The sequence below is a fragment of the Protopterus annectens genome, chromosome 10.part0 (assembly GCF_019279795.1).
Source record: "Protopterus annectens isolate FY-2018-M chromosome 10.part0, PAN1.0, whole genome shotgun sequence".
Classification (NCBI taxonomy): domain Eukaryota; kingdom Metazoa; phylum Chordata; order Ceratodontiformes; family Protopteridae; genus Protopterus; species Protopterus annectens.
The window spans coordinates 1,237,924,527-1,237,945,867 of record NC_056744.1 but is presented as its reverse complement, the minus strand read 5'-3'; the positions used below and the strand labels follow the sequence as shown (position 1 = coordinate 1,237,945,867).

The 21,341-nt window shown below is 36.5% G+C and overlaps 1 protein-coding gene across 3 annotated transcripts in view; it reads right to left on the bottom strand.

The window, feature by feature from the left end:
• TNR (tenascin R) overlaps nucleotides 1-21,341 on the bottom strand; it is a 5,843,683-nt gene that overhangs the window by 1,100,440 nt on the left and 4,721,902 nt on the right. For all 3 annotated transcript variants that reach the window (XM_044085960.1, XM_044085961.1, XM_044085962.1), the window contains exon 11: nucleotides 8,880-9,356. In XM_044085960.1, coding sequence (XP_043941895.1) covers nucleotides 8,880-9,356 — 477 coding nt within the window. The remainder of the gene's footprint in view (nucleotides 1-8,879; nucleotides 9,357-21,341) is intronic.

Sequence of the window (21,341 nt, the reverse complement as noted above, 5' to 3'; positions counted from 1 at the left end):
AGCAAATGTCTGAGCCCCACTGCCAAGCAATTCAGGAAGAGTTATAATAAAATGCTGAAGCTTGAGGTCATAGAAGGACAATTAAGTGAGAGTACAGCTTCAGAGCCAGTTTGTTGAAATATGTTCTCTTAGGTGCATTCGTAATGCCTGCTGGTTTCAAGAAGTCTGACAGCAAATGTGGGAGGTCATTCAGAGGGTAGCTACAGAGTTTGAGTATAAGGAGGCTCCTGATGCATTTTTCACTTTAGTGATGAAGAGAAGGAGTTGACCCTTAGAGAGGAGAGCTTTGGCAGGGTGGTAGTGTTGACACATGCCTTTTAGTCTTGGATACATATTAGGGTAGTATATTAGAGTATGAGATAGTAGTAGCTGACTATAGTGGAGGTGATGTGGGAGTTCAGTTGTTTAAGGGTTCAATAGTGATGAGATCTAAATGGGTGATTTGGCAAAAAGTTAGTTATTTTATTGTAACTTTATTCCAGCACTGTTTGTGTGGAAGTTTGTAGGTTAGTAAAGAGTGTGGAGGCATACAGTAGGGTAGGTAAGAGGTTGGCTTTCGTTATGGTTGGTATAGCTTTGTCTGTTAGGTAGGGTTTTGTTCTATATATGTTGCCGAGCATTTTGTGTTTATTTTAATAACAGTTTGGAAGTGTAGGTAAAATTTCATGTCATCATCAATAGTGACTCCTAAAGGTTTGGTGTTAGGGAGCTGTTGAATCAGGGTGTTATTTAATGAAGTGATTTTGACAAAAGTTTTGCTTTGGGAGAATGTTTTAGGATGAAACATAGTTGTTTGTTTTTTGGGGGCTTAAGTAGGAGCTGTCAGTTGTCTATCCAGGATTCTATGGATGCAAAGGATTCTTGAGTAATTTATTGAAATTTTTGTAGGGTGAAGGCTATGCAGATGAGTGTAGAGTCACCTGCATATTGTATATAAGAGGCATGCTTAGAAGCAGTGTATAGATCATTTATAAATATGTTAAATGGGAGGGGCCCAAACATGGAACCTTGTGTTACTCCTACAGTTATAAATAAAAGTGACCAGTATTTGTGCTGCCAATTGAAGGCTTTGAATCTATTAGGCAGATATTAAACCAGGGGAGGGAAGAGGAGGAGAGTTTTAATCACAGTTTATGGTGACATGCAGGGTTGAATGCTGTGGCAGGTCTAGGAATAAGGAATATATTAGATTTCTGGTATTTCTGTTTTATTAATGGCATCAGCAAACAGAAGGATGGCAGCAGTGATGCTATGGTTCAGATGAAAACCATCTTGTGTTGGGGAAAGATGATTGTTTATGGTAAGTGCTACAGTAGCTGAGAATGGATTCACTTTTCTAATAATATTTTAGACAATGGCAACAGAATGGCAATTGGTCTTAAGTTACAGTAGTCAGTAGGGGGTTCTCCTTTATAAGAGGAAGTATGTATGCCTTCTTCCAAATGTCTGGGGCATAAGAGTCTAGAATGGATCTGTTTATTAGTATAGATATTGGACATGACTGAGCTTCAGCTGCAATTTTTAGGAATTCAAGAGGAAGGTTGTCTGCAGCAGAGCTTTTAGTTTTAGGAGATTTTTCTTTTGCTGGAGGTAGGGATAGGTTTGTCTGAAAAGTGGGCTTCCATGAGGTTTTGTGGATGCATGTCAGTTGATTTGATGGTGGGATTGTCTTTAATAAGTGAGGCTACAGATAGAAGGAAGTATTTGTTAAAGTTATTAGTGCCTGTTGATGAAATGCCTTCTGGGGAGGGAGAGGGCTGTTGACTGTGGCCTGGGTTCAGTAGATTTTGGACTAATGACTTGAATTTTTTAGGATTATTTTGATGTGCCTGTTGTAAGTTAAAATTGTAGAGTTTTTGTTATATCTTATACTGTGTTTGTCTGTTTTTTTTCTTATCTGTCTGTAGTTTAGAAGTTTTTTGTGCGATTTATTAGTGTGTCCTGCTTTCCAAGCCTTGTCTCTATGCACCATTAGTTGCCTACTGATTTTAAAAAGTGATGTTGTTGGATTAAGTTTAACCCTTTTTCTCCTGATGGGAACATGTTCTTTCAGTATATTGGCAAATGTTTTATTAAATTCAAGGGTGGCTTCGTCTAGAGGAAGATTTTTTAAACACATGTCAGTTATATTCTTGAGTATAGAAATTAAACTGTACATTAAAACTGGATAGGTTATGAACATTCTAGTATGCTTGATATTTTACTAGATTGCACAGAAGCCTGTTAGAAAAACTGGTCAAATGGTGTTCCAAAGTTATAGCTATTACTGTACTTAGTAGGAGAGGCCTTAGAGGAGGGCTTGTTATATTTTGTTGTTGTATTTATGAGCTGAGAAAAATCATATAGGCAAATACTGATTGTGGGGTATCAGTTACATTCTGGACTCGGTCTAGGTTACCATTATACACTCCAGCAAGAGTCATTTTTGCTTTTTTGCTGAAGCAGAAAATAGAACAGATATTCAGCTTTATGTTCATACCTCTCTTTGATGCACATTTATTTGCTATAAAGGTCTATAGGTTTACTAATTATTTAAAATAATTACTAAACCTACAGCTCTCTATGGCATAATATGTGCTTTTTAATTACACCTCACTGAGAAGTACAAACGTAACTCTAAAGTTCATTGCCCTAATTCAGTTAGCATTGCTACTAGAATGAGTTTTGCACCAACATGTATTTGTGTATAAACATTTAACGACTGGTATTACTGACATACTGTAATCCTCAATGCATTACAAGAAAGAGTTTATGGTGGTATGATCAAAATCTATGTGACAAAATCATGGACAGTAGAGTAGTATGAGTATTGACAACTGTCCTGCTTTCCTGCCAGAGTATATAGTGGTAATGTTGCCTATGACCTTTTGGTCTGTAATTTTACAACAATATTCCATTGTAATGCCATTACACAACTATGGACCCTGGTAACTATAGACTCATTAGTCTCACTAGCTTCATATATAAAGCTATGGAGCAAATTATCTCAGACTTCATGAATCTGTACATTGGAAATCTTTTACCCTGGAATCATCAATTTGGCTTTATCAAAGGAAGGCTCTGCCTCTTTAACCTCATTAATTTCTGTAAAAAAGTAACTGAAACAGAGGATAGTGGTTATACAGTGCATATAGCATATCTAGACCTGGAGAAGTCATTTGACACTATTCCCCATGCAGGCATTATTGATACACTTGTAAATCTGAATATAAATCCTTATATTATGCAGAAGAAAGCCAACTCATTTTCTAACAGAAACCATTTGGTTAGAGTCACAGGTGCCACTTCTGAAAGCAAAAATGTTACCAGTGGTATACCACAGGGCTCAGTTTTGGGCCCTGTCCTATTTGGCATGTATTTCTTTGACATTCAGACCAGCACTCATGGCCTATAGCTAGCCAAGTTTGCAAGTGACTCTAACTTGGGTATTGTTATTCAATCTTCAACTGACTCAGAATTTCTCCAGAATGGGTTACACTGTGTTAACAATTGCTGCAAGGACAGTGGCATCAAATTAAATGTAAAAAATGTAGCCTGGTACAATTTGGTAAACAAAACGTTTTCACTTACTATATATGTGATACAGTCTTCCAATCAGACTCTCTTATAAGGTATCAAGACATTCCTGTTGATAATTCCTTAGCATTTGACCATCATGACTCCAAAGTACTTTGGTAAGCGTTTTAACTGGCTTATCTAATTTCCAAAGGCATCTTAATTCTCCTTTGCGCATATCATCAAACCCATTACTGTATTTTATGTACCTTCTGGCAGATATTTGTCTAAACATATCAAACAACTTGAGAGAGACCTCAGAGATTCATAAAGAGTGGCTAATTTACTAAGACTGAGTGATGACCTGGAGAAATTAAAAAAAAAAAAACCTTCCATCTTGACAATCCCACTGCATATTCTAAATGCTTTACAGACAAATTCTATTCAAATGTAGATAGCTGCATAGATTCATCTACCCCCTCAGAAATAAATATTATGCTAAATTCAAAAATAAACCATATTATAGAATTGTAATATAAATAAGTTAGATAAAAGAAACATCTCACTACATTCAAAATAAATTTAACTCTCAAGATGACAAAAATCCTCTTGCTAAATTCAGCAATGAACTCCAGACCCTAATCACATTACCAAAGCCAGATATAAGCACTTAGGTGAAGAATAACAACAAAGCCTTCCTCAGCTATGTTAAAAACCTCGGAAACAATGCCCAGCATTGTACAGTGATAAAAGCAAGTGACCTCACAAACTCAGACTCTGGGGACATTTTCAGTCTACTAGTAGATCAGTTTAGCTCAACATTTAACCCCTTCTCCTTTCCAATATTCTCACATCACATACCCGCATCTACACCCAATTCATTCTTCTGAGAACAAGTCCTCAAAGAGCTATCTAAGGCACCGAAGGGGGCTGGAGAATGCAGCAAGGCTGCCTACTGGTTAGCCTGAAACATAGTTTTTCAGACTCTCTCCTACAAATGTTATTCAGTCTTAGCCTCAAAACAGGCTTCATAATGGATAAATGGAGGACAGCAACAATCACTCTCTTAAATATAGATGGGCTTCAATGAACCCACGTAATTATAGACCCTCAAGCCTGTCCAGCCTAATCTGTAAAGCTATGGAAAGGATCACTATGGATTTAATAAATAATGATATAGGTAACCTACAGGCTCTTGAACAATTGTGGTTTTGCTAAGGGCAGTTCCTGCCTACTTAGCCTGGCTTTCTTCTTTAAAAAGTTAGTATAGCAATGGGTGTAGGCAAATCAGTGCACCTTACACACCTAGACCTCGTAAAGGCATTCAAGACCATTCCATGCTCAGGTGTCATAGATAAACTTTCAGAGCTAAATTTAAATCCCTATATAATTTATTGGATAGCAAATTGGCACACAACTAGATCCCAGGAAAACAAGGGTGGACAGCTCTACCTCCTCCAAAAGACATGTCACTTGTGGTGTACACCAGGGTTCAGTTCTTGGACCAGTCCTCTTTGGCATGTACTTCTCTGGAGAAAAAGCTAATGTTAAGGATTTGTGGCTGACTAAGTTTATATATAACTGGAAACTCAGTGCCATCATAAACTCTCCAGATGACACTGTGATCCTCCAAGAGGCCTGTTTAAAACAAATAGCTGGTGTAAAACCATGGACTAAACCTAAATGCCAAGAAAAGTATAATCATGTGCTTTACAGGGATGACTCCTCTTGTAATTATCACATTAACAACCCACCTCTGAAAATGTATCTCGTAGTCAAAGATGTGGGAACCTATGACAACAACAAACTATTCTTTGATTACCACGTATCTACTATGGTAAGGAAGTCCTTTTTCATCACACTGCTTATATCTAAAAGTATGGCATCCAGGTTCATGGATGTTAGGCTGGTTATCAAATATAATGCCCTTTTTAGTATGTATTTGTCCAAACATTGTCACAAACTGGAATAACCAGAATGCTTCCTCACTAAGAAAATTACAAGTTAAATTCATAAATACTAAGTGGACTGTCTTAAAGCAGTGTCCCTCTTTTTGGCATCATATAAGCCAGTGAGAGTCAACCTCTTCCTTGTGCATACCCTAGCCTCTTCGAGCTATTACACATTTGCATGTCCAACGATGGCATAAACACCTGCCCAGAGGTTCTCAAAGTCTTCAGTATCACAAATGGAACATATCGGTGGGATAGGAATATATCAGAGAATTCAACGTCTCTGGAACCATCTTACACTCCACATGAATCAAAGTGCTTCTCTTACCCAAATCTAACATAGTTTGGATGAATGAATATAATACCATGACCCCTCCATTAATATTCCAAAACATACACACTGATTGGCCAGTGTGCACGTTGTAAATCGACTTATACTAATGGAAAAAGGTCCGGTCGCCCGGACTTTTTCCATTAGTATAAGTATTTTTTAAAACACTGTCTCGCTATGTCAAAGGAGTTTAACATAGCGACACAGGTTTAAAAAAAGCAATGGAGATCTTTGTTGCTTTCTTTAAAGCTGTCTCGCTATGTTAAACTCCTTTAACATAGCGACACAGTGTGTAAAAAGCAACGGAGATCTTGCTTTCTACGTTGCTTTTTTCAAAACTGTCTCGCTATGTTAAATGGGTTTAACATAGCAAGACAGCTTTAAAATAAGCAACGGAGATTCTCCGTTGCTTTTTTTAAAGCTGTCTCGCTATGTTAGACCCATTTAACATAGCGAACAGTAAAAAGCAATGGAGATCTTGCTTTCTCCGTTGCTTTTGCCCACAGCTCTGATGTACTGCGTAGGCATGCGCAGTACATCAGAACTTCCGCGGAATACCAGACAGCTGCGGAAGGGCAGCAAGGAGGCATTATACAATGCCATTATTTAAGAAAAGTAATTATTTTTTTTCTTAAATAATGTCATTGTATAATAGCAATAACCCACTTCTGGGTGTGGGTAATGCTGGATTTACCCACGGTTGGCTTTGTTTGGTCCCGAGGGCGAAACCACGCCAACCATGGGTAAATCCAGCATTACGCGTGGGTTATTGCTATAATATATCCTTGTTTTGCCCATCTTTGGATTAATTGAACACAAAATATAAGGGCTAAAAACTACCATGGGACTAAGGCTAGGCTTCTTACGCTCCCCACAGATCAACAGAGTAAGAGCCTATGATGCTATGCAACTATGACTTGCTGTGATGTGTGTTTCTATGGAACATTTTTATGAGAAAATTTATAATAACAACAATGCATATATTCACAAAAACATGTTTGTTCACATATACTGAATGACTTTTAAATAAACACCATTTGCTGTGATCGATTAATACTTACATACAAGATAGACCATAAAATGATATAAACACTTTGCTGAGTTTTCAACACTGCAAAAATGATATGGCTAACATTAAATGGGTCTCCTTCAAATGATCGAAGTTGCAGAACATTGAACCACACATCATCGAGGATGAGATGATTGATGTTCTACCACATCGAACTTTAAAGTAGAACAAATTAAAAAAGATAAAAAGTCTTCTTGTAAGTTTTTGCAGGGGTGCATGCCCCCTGTACCCCCACACCCCCTGCTACTTAAATATACCAACTCCGAGATTGCACTGCAGTGAAGAGAATGGTAAACTTCTCATTCCATGCTGTACGGTACCATTCTCTTCACTGTAGTGTGATCTCGGTGCTGGTATATTTAAGTAGCAGGGCATGTGGGGGGTGCAGGGGGCTTGGCCCCTGCAAAAATGTTAAATTAGAAGTTTCCACATTTTATTTTATTTATTTAATTTTTTTTTGAGCTTGATATTGCAGAACTTCAATCCTCTGGTCCTCGATGATCAGAGTTTCGATGTTTTGCAATTTCGATACTCTGAAGGGGACCCCATTAGTAGTACAAGGGGAAGTTGTGAGGTAAATTGCCTGCAATATATGGAAAATGTGTTCTGATTTTATATTATGTTCAAAGATTGCCTGAAAAAAAAGATCTTACAGTACTCACTAAAAGAAACTGTTTTTATAAAAATATTCTTCTGTAAAAATAAACCTATTATTTTTTGTTCCTCTATAATAAATCTTACATTAGTAGTCTCATTAAACCATCAAAAAAGGTACATGTAGGTAAAGCCCCCTCCAATCTGTGCAGTTTCATCATACACATTTCATTCAGACATTTTCTATATATCAGAGTACAAAACAATTCAGTATGCAAATTTTGTTAGAGTTCTTTGTTTTAGAAGAAAAACAGTAGAACTGTCATGATCGCTGCTGAAGCGCAGTGTAAAGTCTTGATAAATTTTGCATGCAATTCTGCTTTGGAAAAACCATTTATATTTGGACAACGGACTACAAAGCAAAAGAATAAACAGCACTTCGTTGCAGAGTGACAGGAATAGCTTTCATTACAAACTGTGATAAAATATCCCTTGACTATGTATTGGATTATTTTAATTATGCAAGCCTACCAAAACAATCATTTTTCCATTAAAATTTGTAAGCATAAGGAATTAAAGAACATTACTCCAGAGCTCAGACTATACAAGCAAGTGTGAAAGGTTTTAGCCAAGCTTCTTGGTTTGAGGCACAGGAACTTAATCCCATATTACCTTGATTACTTGATAATTAAATTGTTTTTCATTTCCACCTCAGCCATTTTCCATAGTTCTAGAGTCCCTCCAAAATCATCTTCCCAACCGACCCTGACAACTATATGGGTTGACCCTTGGATCATAGCAGCATCACATCAGTCTTAGACTATGAAAATCCTAAGCAGAGGCAGCCAGGTGGTGAAAGTTTCTAGAAATCAGATCAGCATTTCCTAGCATGCAGCCATATGGGCAGATGTGGAGAGCTTTTATGAATGCCTTATACACTTTCCTGCCTGGTTCCTCCAAATGTATGCCATATTGTCACACCTCTGTACTAGTATCATTGGTCTATTGGTCTCCAACAGTCACAGCTTGTTCTTTGGCTGAATTCACACTCCTTTACCACTGGACAAGAGAACTAGCAAAATATCAATTCCCCCCACTGCCTCATCGGAGAATGAGCTCATTAACCAAACCTTAGTAGCCTAGGCTACACTCTTGGGCGTGTCCTTCTATGGCCATCCATATCATGCTGATTACTTTACTATGAGATATTTAACACCATTTTTGAAACTGTATGAGTCCTTGCTGGTAAGCAATGTTAAGAGACTGAATGTCATAAACACTCTTTCACAATATGTGAAGCAAAGTTTCTGTATACCAGATACATTTCAGAGCAATTCTACAATTATTAAACAGTAACTGAAAGTGGTGTGGTATAGCTTGTTAAATATGCATCAAATATTTACAACACCTATGTAAACATTTATGTATCATTGCTTACCTTCAGAGCAATCCTCGCTGGTATACCCTTCATCACAAAAGCAGACTCCATGCTCACAGTGTCCCTTACTGCTGCACATGTTTGGGCATGTTCTCTGACTGCAGTCTTCACCTGCATAAGGGTCATGGCACAAGCATGTACCATTGATGCAATTGCCCCTATCTGAGCAATCATTCAGGCACTTCAGTTCACTGCAGTCCTTGCCTGTAAAAGCCTCCTCACAGATACATTCACCATCCATGCAAAGCCCATGAGAGCTGCAGTCTGTGGGGCAGCGAATATCTGAACAATCCTCTCCACTGAAATCCATATCACAGATGCACTCTCCCTCCACACATACTCCACGACTTGAGCAATTCAGTGGACACTGAGGTTCCGAACAGTTCCTGCCTCCCCAGCCTTCTTCACAGACACAGCCACAAGATTCCATGCTAAATGTGCCATGTCCACTGCAGTGAAAGTAGAAATCTAGCTGACCTAAAAACATAAACAACACATTAATACTTCAGTATAGTTTTAAATTAAACACATTTGCATTCATGCATATACAGTCTCAAACATATATGTTTTTAATACTTACAACACAGAGTCATACAATTTAGTGAAAAGATTTAGATACATAATTAATGAATCATGGATGCAACTCATTCTATATTACAACATTGTAATGCTGAAAAACTTGTAGTTAAATGAGACTAGAACTTACAGGTCATGACTGCATACAAAAGCTTAAGTACATGATGTTTTGCATGACTGTTCATGGAAGTTTACTAAACTTACAACTAAAGACAGTGAAGTAATACCCCCAGGTTATAACATTCTTAGACTGGACCGGACCTCAAGGAAGGGTGGTGGGGAAGCTGTGCTATATAAGTCCACCCTAACAGTAACTAATGACACCCAGCAACCACCCCAGGTTAACAGTGCAGAAATTCTCATCACCAAATTACAAATAAATACAAATAAATGTAGATATATAGTCTGCATCTATATACCCCCTGGTAAAAATGTTAATACCCTAGAAAGCATCCTACACTGGTTATCCTGCAACTATCCCCAGGAAACCATAGTCTTAAGTGACTTTAACATCGATTGGAACACCTGTTCCTTTGAATGTCCTACACCTTCATGGGTTTACATAAACCATTTCCACCCCCACTAGGTTCAGTAAAAACTAAGGCAAAGAAAGTATCTTAGATTGGATACTTATCAATGGCCACCCCCAAATATACAAGCCAGGGACACTACCCGATGATCTACGTGATCACTGCCTTACCTATATTATTAGGCTCAAAGCTGACAATCCCCATCAGCCCACCTATAAAACAATAAGAAACAATAAGAACTTTCACCTTGACAATTTCCAAAAACAACTCAAAGCTTGCAATTAGTCAGTCCTGAACTAACTTCCTCTAGAAGAGGCAGTGGATTACTTTAACACTAAATCCCTGACTATCCTTAATTCACACGTGCCTACCCACACCATCCAAGCCAAAACAAAAACTGCACCATGGCTATCAAAAGATACAAAAATTAAAATCATACACAGAGATAAGGCCTGGGCCACTTGGCATGTTACGAAAGCCCCACTAGATCAGTCAGATAACGACAGTTAAGGAACGACATTAAAAAATCTATCATTTTAGACAAAAAAAAAAACTACTATTCCCTCCTGCTACAGAAACTCCAAAACAAACCCCAAAAGTTCTGGGCTGGAATAAATAACCTTCTCCATCCAGGCCACACCACCACTCCTACCCCATCAGCTGCCCTTAACAAATCTCCAGTAGAAATCGCAAACACCTTCAATAGCTTCTTTACAGAGACTATCCAGTCCCTAGCTACCCATCTCACTCCCATCTGCACAAACTCCAGTGCTACTACACCCAGCCCTGACCTACCCAATACTCAACTTTCCTTTAGCTTTCAACCTGTCCCTACTCCCCTAATCCAAGCCCTAATCAAAAAACTAAAACCTACTACTTTAGCTGCTGACCTCCTCCCTGCTGAATATCTGCAAAAAGCTGCAGACGCCATAGCATCCCATCAATATGGAAAATATCACATGTAATACCTCTCCATAAAGGAGGTTCATAGGTTCATAGGTTCATACTAGGCTATCTGCCCTAGGGCATTTATAAGCCTAGCCAGAGTGTGTTTGGCTTTCGCCACCCATTTTAAATTAATTTTGCTATGCCCTTTTTCGAGGTTAGTATACTGTGCCTCTGTCTAACAGTGACACAGAAGTGATAGCCGGGGTAAACCTATGATCTCCCATCCACTCATCAAGATTCCTCTTGAAGAGAGTCAATGAGGGACTCTGCCTAACCTGGACTGGGATTTTATTCCAGAGTGAAGGGAGCCTCTGGGTTATGAATCTGTCCCTCCAGCATGTCCTATTTATTTCAGTGCTGAGGTTTAAGTCCCTCGAGCACGTAGCTTGATGGGATTTGGATTTTCTTAGGTGCAGCATGTCCATTAATTCCGGGTTGGACATGGCTTTATACGTCAGGCACAGATCGCCTCTGTGCAGGCGGTATGCCACTGAGTAGAGCTGGAGTTTCTTTAACCGGGCAGCATACAGCATCTGTTTGAGCCTCTTGATCCTCTTGGTGAGGTACTTTTGGGGTCTTTCCAGTTGCTGCAGGTGTCTGGTAAGGTACATCCCAAAAGGGGCATTGTACTCAATTATGGGCCTGATGAGGGATGAGTAAAGAGGCACGATGACCTCCCCTGATCTAGATGTGAATCCCTTCATGATTAGGTGGGCTATATAAAATGTTTTTCTAACCACTTTGGCCATGAGGTAGTTCCATAGAACTGTCTAACTTTAGACCTATAGCTATTCTGTCACCACTAGCTAAAATCATGGAAAAATGCATCCATAAACAACTTATGCACGTATGCATCTTATTCAAAACAAACTGGTGGCTGACTCTCAGCATGGCTTTTGGCCATTCCACAGTATCACCTTGGCTCTCCTATATTTCTCTAATGTCATTAACCTTAATTGTAATAACAACAAACTATCCTCAGCACTCTTTCTTGACCTTTCAAAGGCGTTCAGCATGGTCAGTCATCAGCTACTTCTCAATACCCTGGAAGCCATCTGCTTAGATTACCATTCTATACAATGGTTTTAGTCCTACCTACTCGGTAGACAGCAGGCTGTCCTATGGCAGGATAAGCTATCAACTAATCTGCCTATCACCCTCGGAGTCGCACAGGGCTCCATACTAGGTCCCCTTCTTTTCTCAATCGTTATTAATGATCTTCACACCACCATACCAAATGCAACCTGCATCCAATATGCAGATAATTCAAACTTGATATGTTCAGCCTCTTCTCCAACAAACCTACTGTCCCTAACTCAGAATACCTTCAACACTGTAGAAAACTGGCTAGATAATTGCCGATTGCTCCTGAATCCTAACAAAACCAAGCTGCTACTTTTCTCCTCCACCTGTAGGTCCTCTCCTCCATTCTTCACCATAAAATCTAACAACGACACCATTATCTCCCCAGATATTCTGATGTTTGGGAAATGGGAGATGTTCTGGAATAGCCATATTCTGTAGAAATACAGTAAAGACAGTAAAGGTAATTAATGTTAGCAAAAATGGGAAGATTGACCATTATAGATTTAAAATAGAAAGAACAAGTATATAGAATTGCAACATTATATGCTTATACTATTTGAAAAGAAAGGGACAGCTTATTTTATCAGTTTTTAGACTATGTAGTAATAAATAGGAATATTATAATAACAGGCTTTAAATGTGATTTAAGAGGTAAGTGTAAAAAGAAAAGAAATGTTATAAGAAAAATATTAGATGTTATAAGATGTGGCAAGTTAAAACTATGGGACAAAAATTGATGGACTCACTAGAGGGGTATGTATTGAACTGAAATATATTATTTTACAGTATCAGAAGGTTTAGTTAAAGGAGAAGGGGAGGTTATTGTCTTGAGATAAAGGGAAACAAGGAATATATGAAAATAGGCAAAAGGAATAAAAAGAATAAATGAGAATGCACTGAATGAATAATGCAAGAGATTGGTAATACAGTTATGAAAGGATCATATTACTGTGAGAACATTTAATAAAAAGTGGTCTGAATGGTGAATTATATTTAAGGAAAAATATATTTTTTTACAGTGGTAATATGATGTGAGAAAAGTGGAGAAAGAAAAATACAAAATAAAATATAACAATGCATTGGAAGGTTTAGAACATAATGATAGAAAATACTTTGACAAAGAAAAATAATTATATGACAGAAATCAAGAAAAATACTAGACTGTTATATAAGCAAAGATATTTTTACAAGGACAAAGAGAAGAACCATTGAGTTAAGCAGGTTATTAAAAAAAGATGATAGTGTAATGAGAGAAATAAAAATATAAAAGAAGAAATAGAAAGAACTCATGAAAACAGTATGAATAGTGTAGTACAATATGTGCAAAAAATGTTTAAAGAGTTGGGGAATGAGATTTCTGTAAATGAACTAGATACATTATTAGGACAAGTAAATACAGATTTGGCTGCAGGAACTGATGGAATAGGGTATGAAATGTACAAAAGTGTAAGGGATTGGCAAAATATTTTTAAAGGTTTTTAATGAATGGTTAAATGAAGGTTTTATGTATAAAGAATTATGTAGTGGAATACTTAAATTCATATGTAAGAAAGAAAATAGAAGACAAATAGTAAACTGTAGACCAATAGTACTGTATAATAAAGATAATATCTTTATAAAGGGAAAAGGTTGTCAAGAATTATTGATAGAGAAATTGTGGATGATATTATATATAGAAAAAAGTTAAAATCATGATAGGAGATGTTAATAAGGCATTTGATACAACTAGACATGAAATATAATAGATGATAATGAAAGAATATAAGTGAGAAAGGAAATCATGCATGTCAGCATACAGTAATAGTAAAGTAAAAATACTTGTAAATGGCTGGTTAAGCTAAGAGGTACATATGAAGAGTGGTGAAAGACATTGATGTCCAGTGAGTTATGTACTCGTTGCATTAGTGATGAATGTGATAGTATGTGAAATAAATTACAAAATGAAGGAGGCGAGGTATATAACACCGAAAGGGTTAAGAATTCTAGTTCTGTTAACATATGCAGATGACATTATAATATTTGCAAAAACAAACTTTGGATAAAAGAAGGAATCATTTGTTCAAATTATTGTATAGAGATGATAGGGATGGCTTTAAATAAAGAGAAAAGTGAAGGTTTAGACGATGTACTAAAGACAGAGGTTATATATTTTACAATGACTGAAATTTGTGATTTAAGTATAAAATTTAAGAATAACAATGTAAGTAGAACTCAATTAGAAAAACAATAGAATAAATATTATAAACCTGTCTTTTCTGGAGAACATATAACTTCAGTACTGCTGTGAAAATAACATACTTAGCAAGTGTATTTATGTTGCCAATAGTATTTGAAAAGGAATTACTGCAGATCATTTTTTTCATTTCTATGAAGTTCTAGATTAAACCCAGTAAAAAGAGGAGTTTTGTATGTAAATAAAGAAGAATGAGGTTTAGAGTTGATTAACCAAGTGGTATATGCTGCTTCATTAAACTTGTACAAAGTGTTAAAGTGGATAAATGAAAAAGAGAGATTAGTAGTCAAATGGTTTAAATGTAAGTATTATAAATTTTGGGGTATGGTAAAAAAGAGTAAAAGAGAAGACAAGTGTGCAAATGAAGAAATAAAATGTTACCAAGAAAAATATTCTTGTGGAAAATAAAAATTGATGATATATAAAAAGATAGAAAAGTACAGTATACAAATGCACTGATAAAACATTACTATGTAAAGCTATGGGGAAATCTAACAGATGAAAAAATGAATGCTATAGAAATAAAAAGCAAATGGTATAATCAAAGACTAAAATGTCAAGTAGAATGTCAAGATTTTTTGTAGAGATTGGTAATATATAAATTACCAGTAAAAGGAAATATATCATATAAAAAGAGAAGTGATAAAATATGTTTACACTGTCAAGAAGAAATAACTATGGAACATGTGTTTTTGAAATGTAAAAGTGTAAAAAAGTGTATGGGGAAAACTATGCAAAAAAATATTTTTTCAAAGCTATAAAAGGAGTGGGTAAAACAAACATGGATATGATTAAATGTGGATATTATAATAATAGAAGTAAAGAATATGTGAAAAGGGTAGATGTAAAGTTATTTGATGTTATATGGGTTATATGGAATGGAAGAATAAAGGAAATTATGTTTAATGGTAAATGGATTTTAGTAACAATATTACGAATTATCTGATGGTGGTTATGGAAAAAAAAGAGTGGGGATCTAATATGAATGAAAATGTAGTATGATTGTAAATGAAATTATGAATATGTGTAAACAGATATGTATATCTATATATTTGTACATTTGTAAATATTTGTAAATATGTAAAGATGTTATAATCATTTTTTGTATATAAATAAAGAACTCGTTCTTTTTGATAGTTGCTATGCCATCTTTTCTACCTACCTGAAAGGCCTTTATGGAAAGAATTTTAACCAAAAATTGTGTATATTTTGAGGAAGAGTACTTTAAATAACTGAGTATAGCTGCTACGGAAGCAGGTTGTGCCCCTTTATTTGCAAACTTTGTAATGTGGTATAGGGAGAACAAGTATGTCTTCAATTCAGCTTACAGTAGATACCTAAAACTGTATCAGAAATTTCTGAATGATATTATTATTCCATGGAGTAGAACAAAGAATAGTTGAAGGAATTTTTAAAATACATACAAAACACAGTGACCTTTTTTGAAATGTACATGCAATTATTCTTATGAAGGAATCAATTACTTACATGTGCTTATTGATAAGAATAATAAAAATGGAAACTTTAGATCAGCCATAAAAAAACCCATTTTTTTCTAATAACTATTTGTAACCATCCCTTGAGACAAAAGAGAAGCCTGCTTAAGGGGCAAATGGTAAGACTCAGTAGAATTATCTCATATGATAAAATTCTTAAGGATGAGATAAGCTTATTAACTAAAATGTGTCTACAGAGGAGATATTCCATATTGTTTGTGAACAAAGTGTTTGAAGAAGTAGTACTGACAGGAGAAACAAGTATACCCCACTGTTAGGGAAAGATGTGAAGTATAATGCAATATGCTGAGCTGATTGTGAATGATGTTGCCTAGACTGAAGCTGAAGATATAGTGAACCTACTGGCTGAACAATTTAGCCCCTAACTTTACTCCTTCCTCACTTCATCTGTCCCTCGAGATATACCTGAAACTAGCAACCCTACAGCGATCACACAAGACCAAGTCCCAAAATTGCTATCGAAAGCTAAAAATACTACATTGATGGGTTCTTACAATATCACTGGAAGAATCTTAAATAGTATGAAACACAATTTAACTAAACTCCTAACAATACTGTTCAGTCTCAGCCTCCATAAAGGTTTTGTAACAAGTGAATGGAAAATAGTCATTCCCCTTGCATAAGGGATGACTTTCCACAGACCCATGCAATTACAGACCTGTAAGTCTGACCAGCCTTATATGCAAAGCCAAGGAAAGACTTAATCATGGAATTAATCAATCAGAAGATAGGGAACCTCCAAACATTGGACCAGTCTCGGTTTGGATTCATAAAGGGCAGGTCAAGCTTACCCAATCTGGTAGATAGTTTTGAAAAGGCCAACAAAGCAATGGATGAAGGCAAAATAGTAGACACCACATATCTGGACCTATCCAAAGCTTTTGACACAATTCCCCACTCAGGTATAGTAGAAAAGCTAAATAAACGGGGAATAAACCCATATGTCACTCACTAGATTGCCAAGTGGCTCACAGATCAGATGCAGATAAATGAAATGGGGGAAGTTATTTATAGAAAGAGACCAGTCCTAAGGGGTTCTGTGATGGGACATTCTCTGCTTGGCATCCACTTTTCTGAAGTAAAAGCCAATGCAAAAGGGCTCTGGCTGATTACGTTTGCAGATGACTGCAAGCTAGGGCCAGTCATTGAATCTCATAATTACTTAGCCATCCAGCAGGAAGGTTTGTCTCAAATAAATAATTGGTGTCAAAATAATGGACTTAAACTAAATGCTAAAAAATTAATTATTGTATCCTTTGGGAAGTCATCTATCCCAGGGAATGGCCACATTGACAATACACCCCTAAGAATTGACACAGTTATTTGGGATTCAGGAAATTATGTGCACAGTGAACTAACTTTTGGCCAACATGTGTCTATTGTTGTAAGAAAGTCCTTCTATATTGCACAGCTTATACACAAAGGGATTGTGTCTAGATCTAGGGATGTCATTGTTCCCCTTTACTCAGCCCTCATTAAGCCAGTCATTGAATATAATGCCTCCTTTGGCATGTATCTGCCCAGACACATGCAAAAAGTGAAATACCCACAGAGATACTGAACTAAAAGGATACAAGGCCTAAACAACATGTCCTACATGGACTGACTCAAAGCCCAGTTACTATACTTGGTATCCTACAGACTGCTAAAAGGTGACTTGTGTCTGGCATATAAGGGATCCTACAACCCATTACTGATGGGTTTACTGCAGATCAGCAAGTCAAGTGACATCAGAAATACTTGGTCTAGGGATCTAAACCTATTCTGCAACATCAACAGAATGGCTTGGAGGGATAGGTATATATCACATATGATACTACTGCTGTGGAACAGACTCCCAACCCAAATAAAATAAGTTCATCCCTTTCCATTTTCAAGATCAACATAGATTCATGGGTGGGAAACAGAAAACTTATCCAGGACTGCCCCCTGTACTATTAATGGACTGAGGAAGCTCCTAAATGCTTTATCCCATGTATGGGCCCCTCAAATTATCTATGGTATGATACCAGTTATTCTTATTAGGGGAAGTAAATTATTATTGACCATAGGATGGGTAAGGCTAGTTTATAGCCAAATGGGCTACATTATTTAATGCACAAAATGGGAAATTGGCTAGGCTTAAAATGGTCCGCAAGGGCATTTAGCCTAGTACTTACCTATGAAATTATGAACTTATACAACTATAGTAGTAATATTAGTAATATTTGAGGCTATGAAAAGCCATGATTTAAAAATATTGCCCTGAAAGTATCAAGATAAAAACAAAATTGTGAAGTATTACAGTGTTTTAAATGAAAAATGAAATGGCTGGCGTTATCAGTGTGACACCAAACTTCACTTATAAAAGGCATATGAATATTAAGTAAAAATTGAAAACAAAAAATGGAAGTCTGATCACTCATAGGAAAGCTACAAAAGATATGTTAAATGTGAAATGTCTTCCCAATGTAAACACATATTTGAAGGCAATGAATTTAATTAAATGGGGCAGATTATTTATTTAAGGCAATATCAAATAAATCCATTTTTTAAAGTATATTTTAACAAGCTTGATCATATTGTGTAATTAATTGCTATTTATTTTATAATTATGTGTATTGCATTTTTTATGTTATTTATACATATCATACCTATCTGATGAATCTCCAGTACAGCTATAGTCTTTGTTAGTTAATTGTTAATTTTCTAATTCTTTTTTCTAATATTAAGGAGTTATTCACAAATAAGTGTTTGAATGAACTTTGCTTATCATGTGATTTGGCAGAAATCATGTAATCTTTGAAAATTATATAAAACATTTGATTAACATTCTAGATTTAGTTCTGATCAAGTTCCATGCAGGTTCAAGGTTGAAAGAGCTAAGTATACTGCTATATAATAAAGGATTTTTTTAACTTTGTTGGATGTGTCTTATTCCTGTAGAGGACTGTTAGCTACTGCATTTATGATTGATTTCTGGCTCAGTACTAGTGCTTAGTTACCAAGAAGATATGCAGCTTTGTCCTTTTATTTCTATTTGTGCCTGTTTTTTACATAACATTTTGCACATGAAAGTTAAAATGTCTTTTCTCTACAAATAACATGTATGCCTATGCTAGCATTAGTGATATGTTTGTATGTGCTGCAAATGAAGCTGAAATGGATATTCTGCTCAGTGGAGGCAATAATCTCATAGGAAGCAAGAATCTTTTGGTCACAGATAATATCTTCTAATGCTATCAAATTAAGCACTACCTGTGTTGTGCAATCAAAGGCAATTTCTATCACTGTAATTTGTATCACTTCTTATATAATATTTCTGCTACTCACAACTACAAAGAAAGAGACAGGGAGAGTGACAGCACTTGGTTCATCAGCAATTGAGGAAGAGCAAATTAAAAAAATCTTTTTTCTGTTTTAAGCTTGATAAGCCACAGTAAGAACAAATACTTCTTCCTCCTTTTCACTAACAAGGGTGAGTTATCAGTCGGGGGTGGGGAGGGGCAGTCCTAAGGCTCAGCCTATTAAAGTGAGCTGCACAGCTATGTCAGCAGTTTTGTCAATGGCTCAGATCTGGTTATATCACTACACATTTGCATAGTATGCAGGTGAAGAGTAAGGTAATCAAACTCAAGTTAACGGAATACATGTCTATATCATGTCATTGTCTTCACCTATGAAGTTACCCAGGTTCACTCAGCATTATATCTCAATATTTAGTCCAGAGTCTTATTCTCTGAAAATCACAGATTCACAGTGATTCCCCTGTGCCACAAATGAAACAGATTGTACCTGTACAGAAACAAATCAGATTTCCTTTCACCTTAGTTCAGATAATTTTACTAAGCTTGGTTTGACACAAACATGATCCGAAGGTACTCATAGACTGCAGGAGCTGCCAAGATGGTCAGCAGAAAACCAAAGAAATCATGAACATTAACAGGAAATGGACTGCATATGAGAAGGAGCACAGAGAAGGCTCCGGTCTGTTCTAGGCTAAAAAAATTAAAAGTAACATGAATAAGCAGCAACTGGGAAATGGCTAGCTAGTATAAGTAAAAGTCAGTGATACATGCACACACATTTAAATATTACAGTGCCAACAACAAGATCTGCCTTTTAAGGTGACACATTGATGCCCTCTTTCAAGTGCTGATGTGATGGATATGCAGATTTTGTGACCTTCCCCTACTGTTTTCAGTAAATGCCATGGGATCTGTTACACCCACAAACCTAGGCAGTTGGGGTCTCAGTTTAATACCTCATCTTGTATTTTATGTTTGTATTTTTATTAAATTTATCTTCATTTTTTTAGCTATGTTTTTTAAACAAGAAACAGCTTTATTAAATTATCACTTATGACATAAGCAATCATACATTTATAGAAATGAAAACAAACCATACTCACATAATCTTAATTGCAAGCATTTTATATCACAAACCATATTGACACAATCCTAATTGTAAACATTATTCCCAAGACTCGGACTCAGAGGATGGCAATATGAGTGGGAAGTATAGGAATGGTTCTGCCCACTCTCAATCCAAAATAGATGGTTTAAACACCTTAGAAACTTCAGAAATGGTGGCGAAGGCCTCTACATCCAACATAAGAACTATGAATAATGCAGTTGCTAATCATGTTCATTCTGTTAAAAGAAAAGAACTTATACAAGTACCAATTTCACAGGCACCCCCCCTTACCATTCGCAAAGTCGACTCATCAAGGGTGGGCATGTCTAACAGTCGAGGGTGGAAGAGGAGGCTTCCATCACAGGAAGATGGAGTGGTGCGAGATTTAAAAAGAATGTGGAACAAGCCGACAACCTATGGATGGTAGTGTGCAACTTGTCGGTTAAGGAACTGACTGAATATCAGAAATCTGTACTCGAACGAGGACTGACCTTTGTACCAGCATCAGATACAGACTTTGTGAGTACTGTGCTAGATATAAGACTGTTCGCATGTAATGTAATGTTGAAATCTATGTTCATAGGTTGGTACTAGGCTATTGGCCCTAGGGCCTATACAAGCCTAGCCATAACAATTCCCTGGCTATTTCTTCCCACAGTATTTACTTCCCTCGTCCCCTGTCTAACAGGGTGACTGATGTGATCCCCAGGTTGAATTTCCTATCTCCCATCCAATCATGAAGGTTCCTTTTGAAGAGGCCTCTACATCCAGCATAACAACTATGAATAATGCAGTTACTAATCCTGTTCCTTCTGTTAAAATAAAATAACTTAGACAAGTTTGGCAAAAAACACTGAAATGTGCACTGATTTAAAAAAAAAAATAGTACCTTTGTTCCTGATTTAAACCCTGCATTGGAAGTGTTTTGTAATATTTGTGAGTCCCATTTGGGAGAAACATTGGGTTCTGGTGATCACAGTACTAAAGATAAATTTTTCAGTTTAGATAGGAATGAATATATAGCGTTACAGGAATTACGGAATGATTCATCTGTGCAGTGACTGAGACCTGGTTAAAGGCTTCAGAGAGCACCTCTTCACTACCAGGCTATAACTCATACCACACTTTTCGGCCGTGTAACCTGGACCGAAACACCAAAGGCGGAGGTGTGTCCATA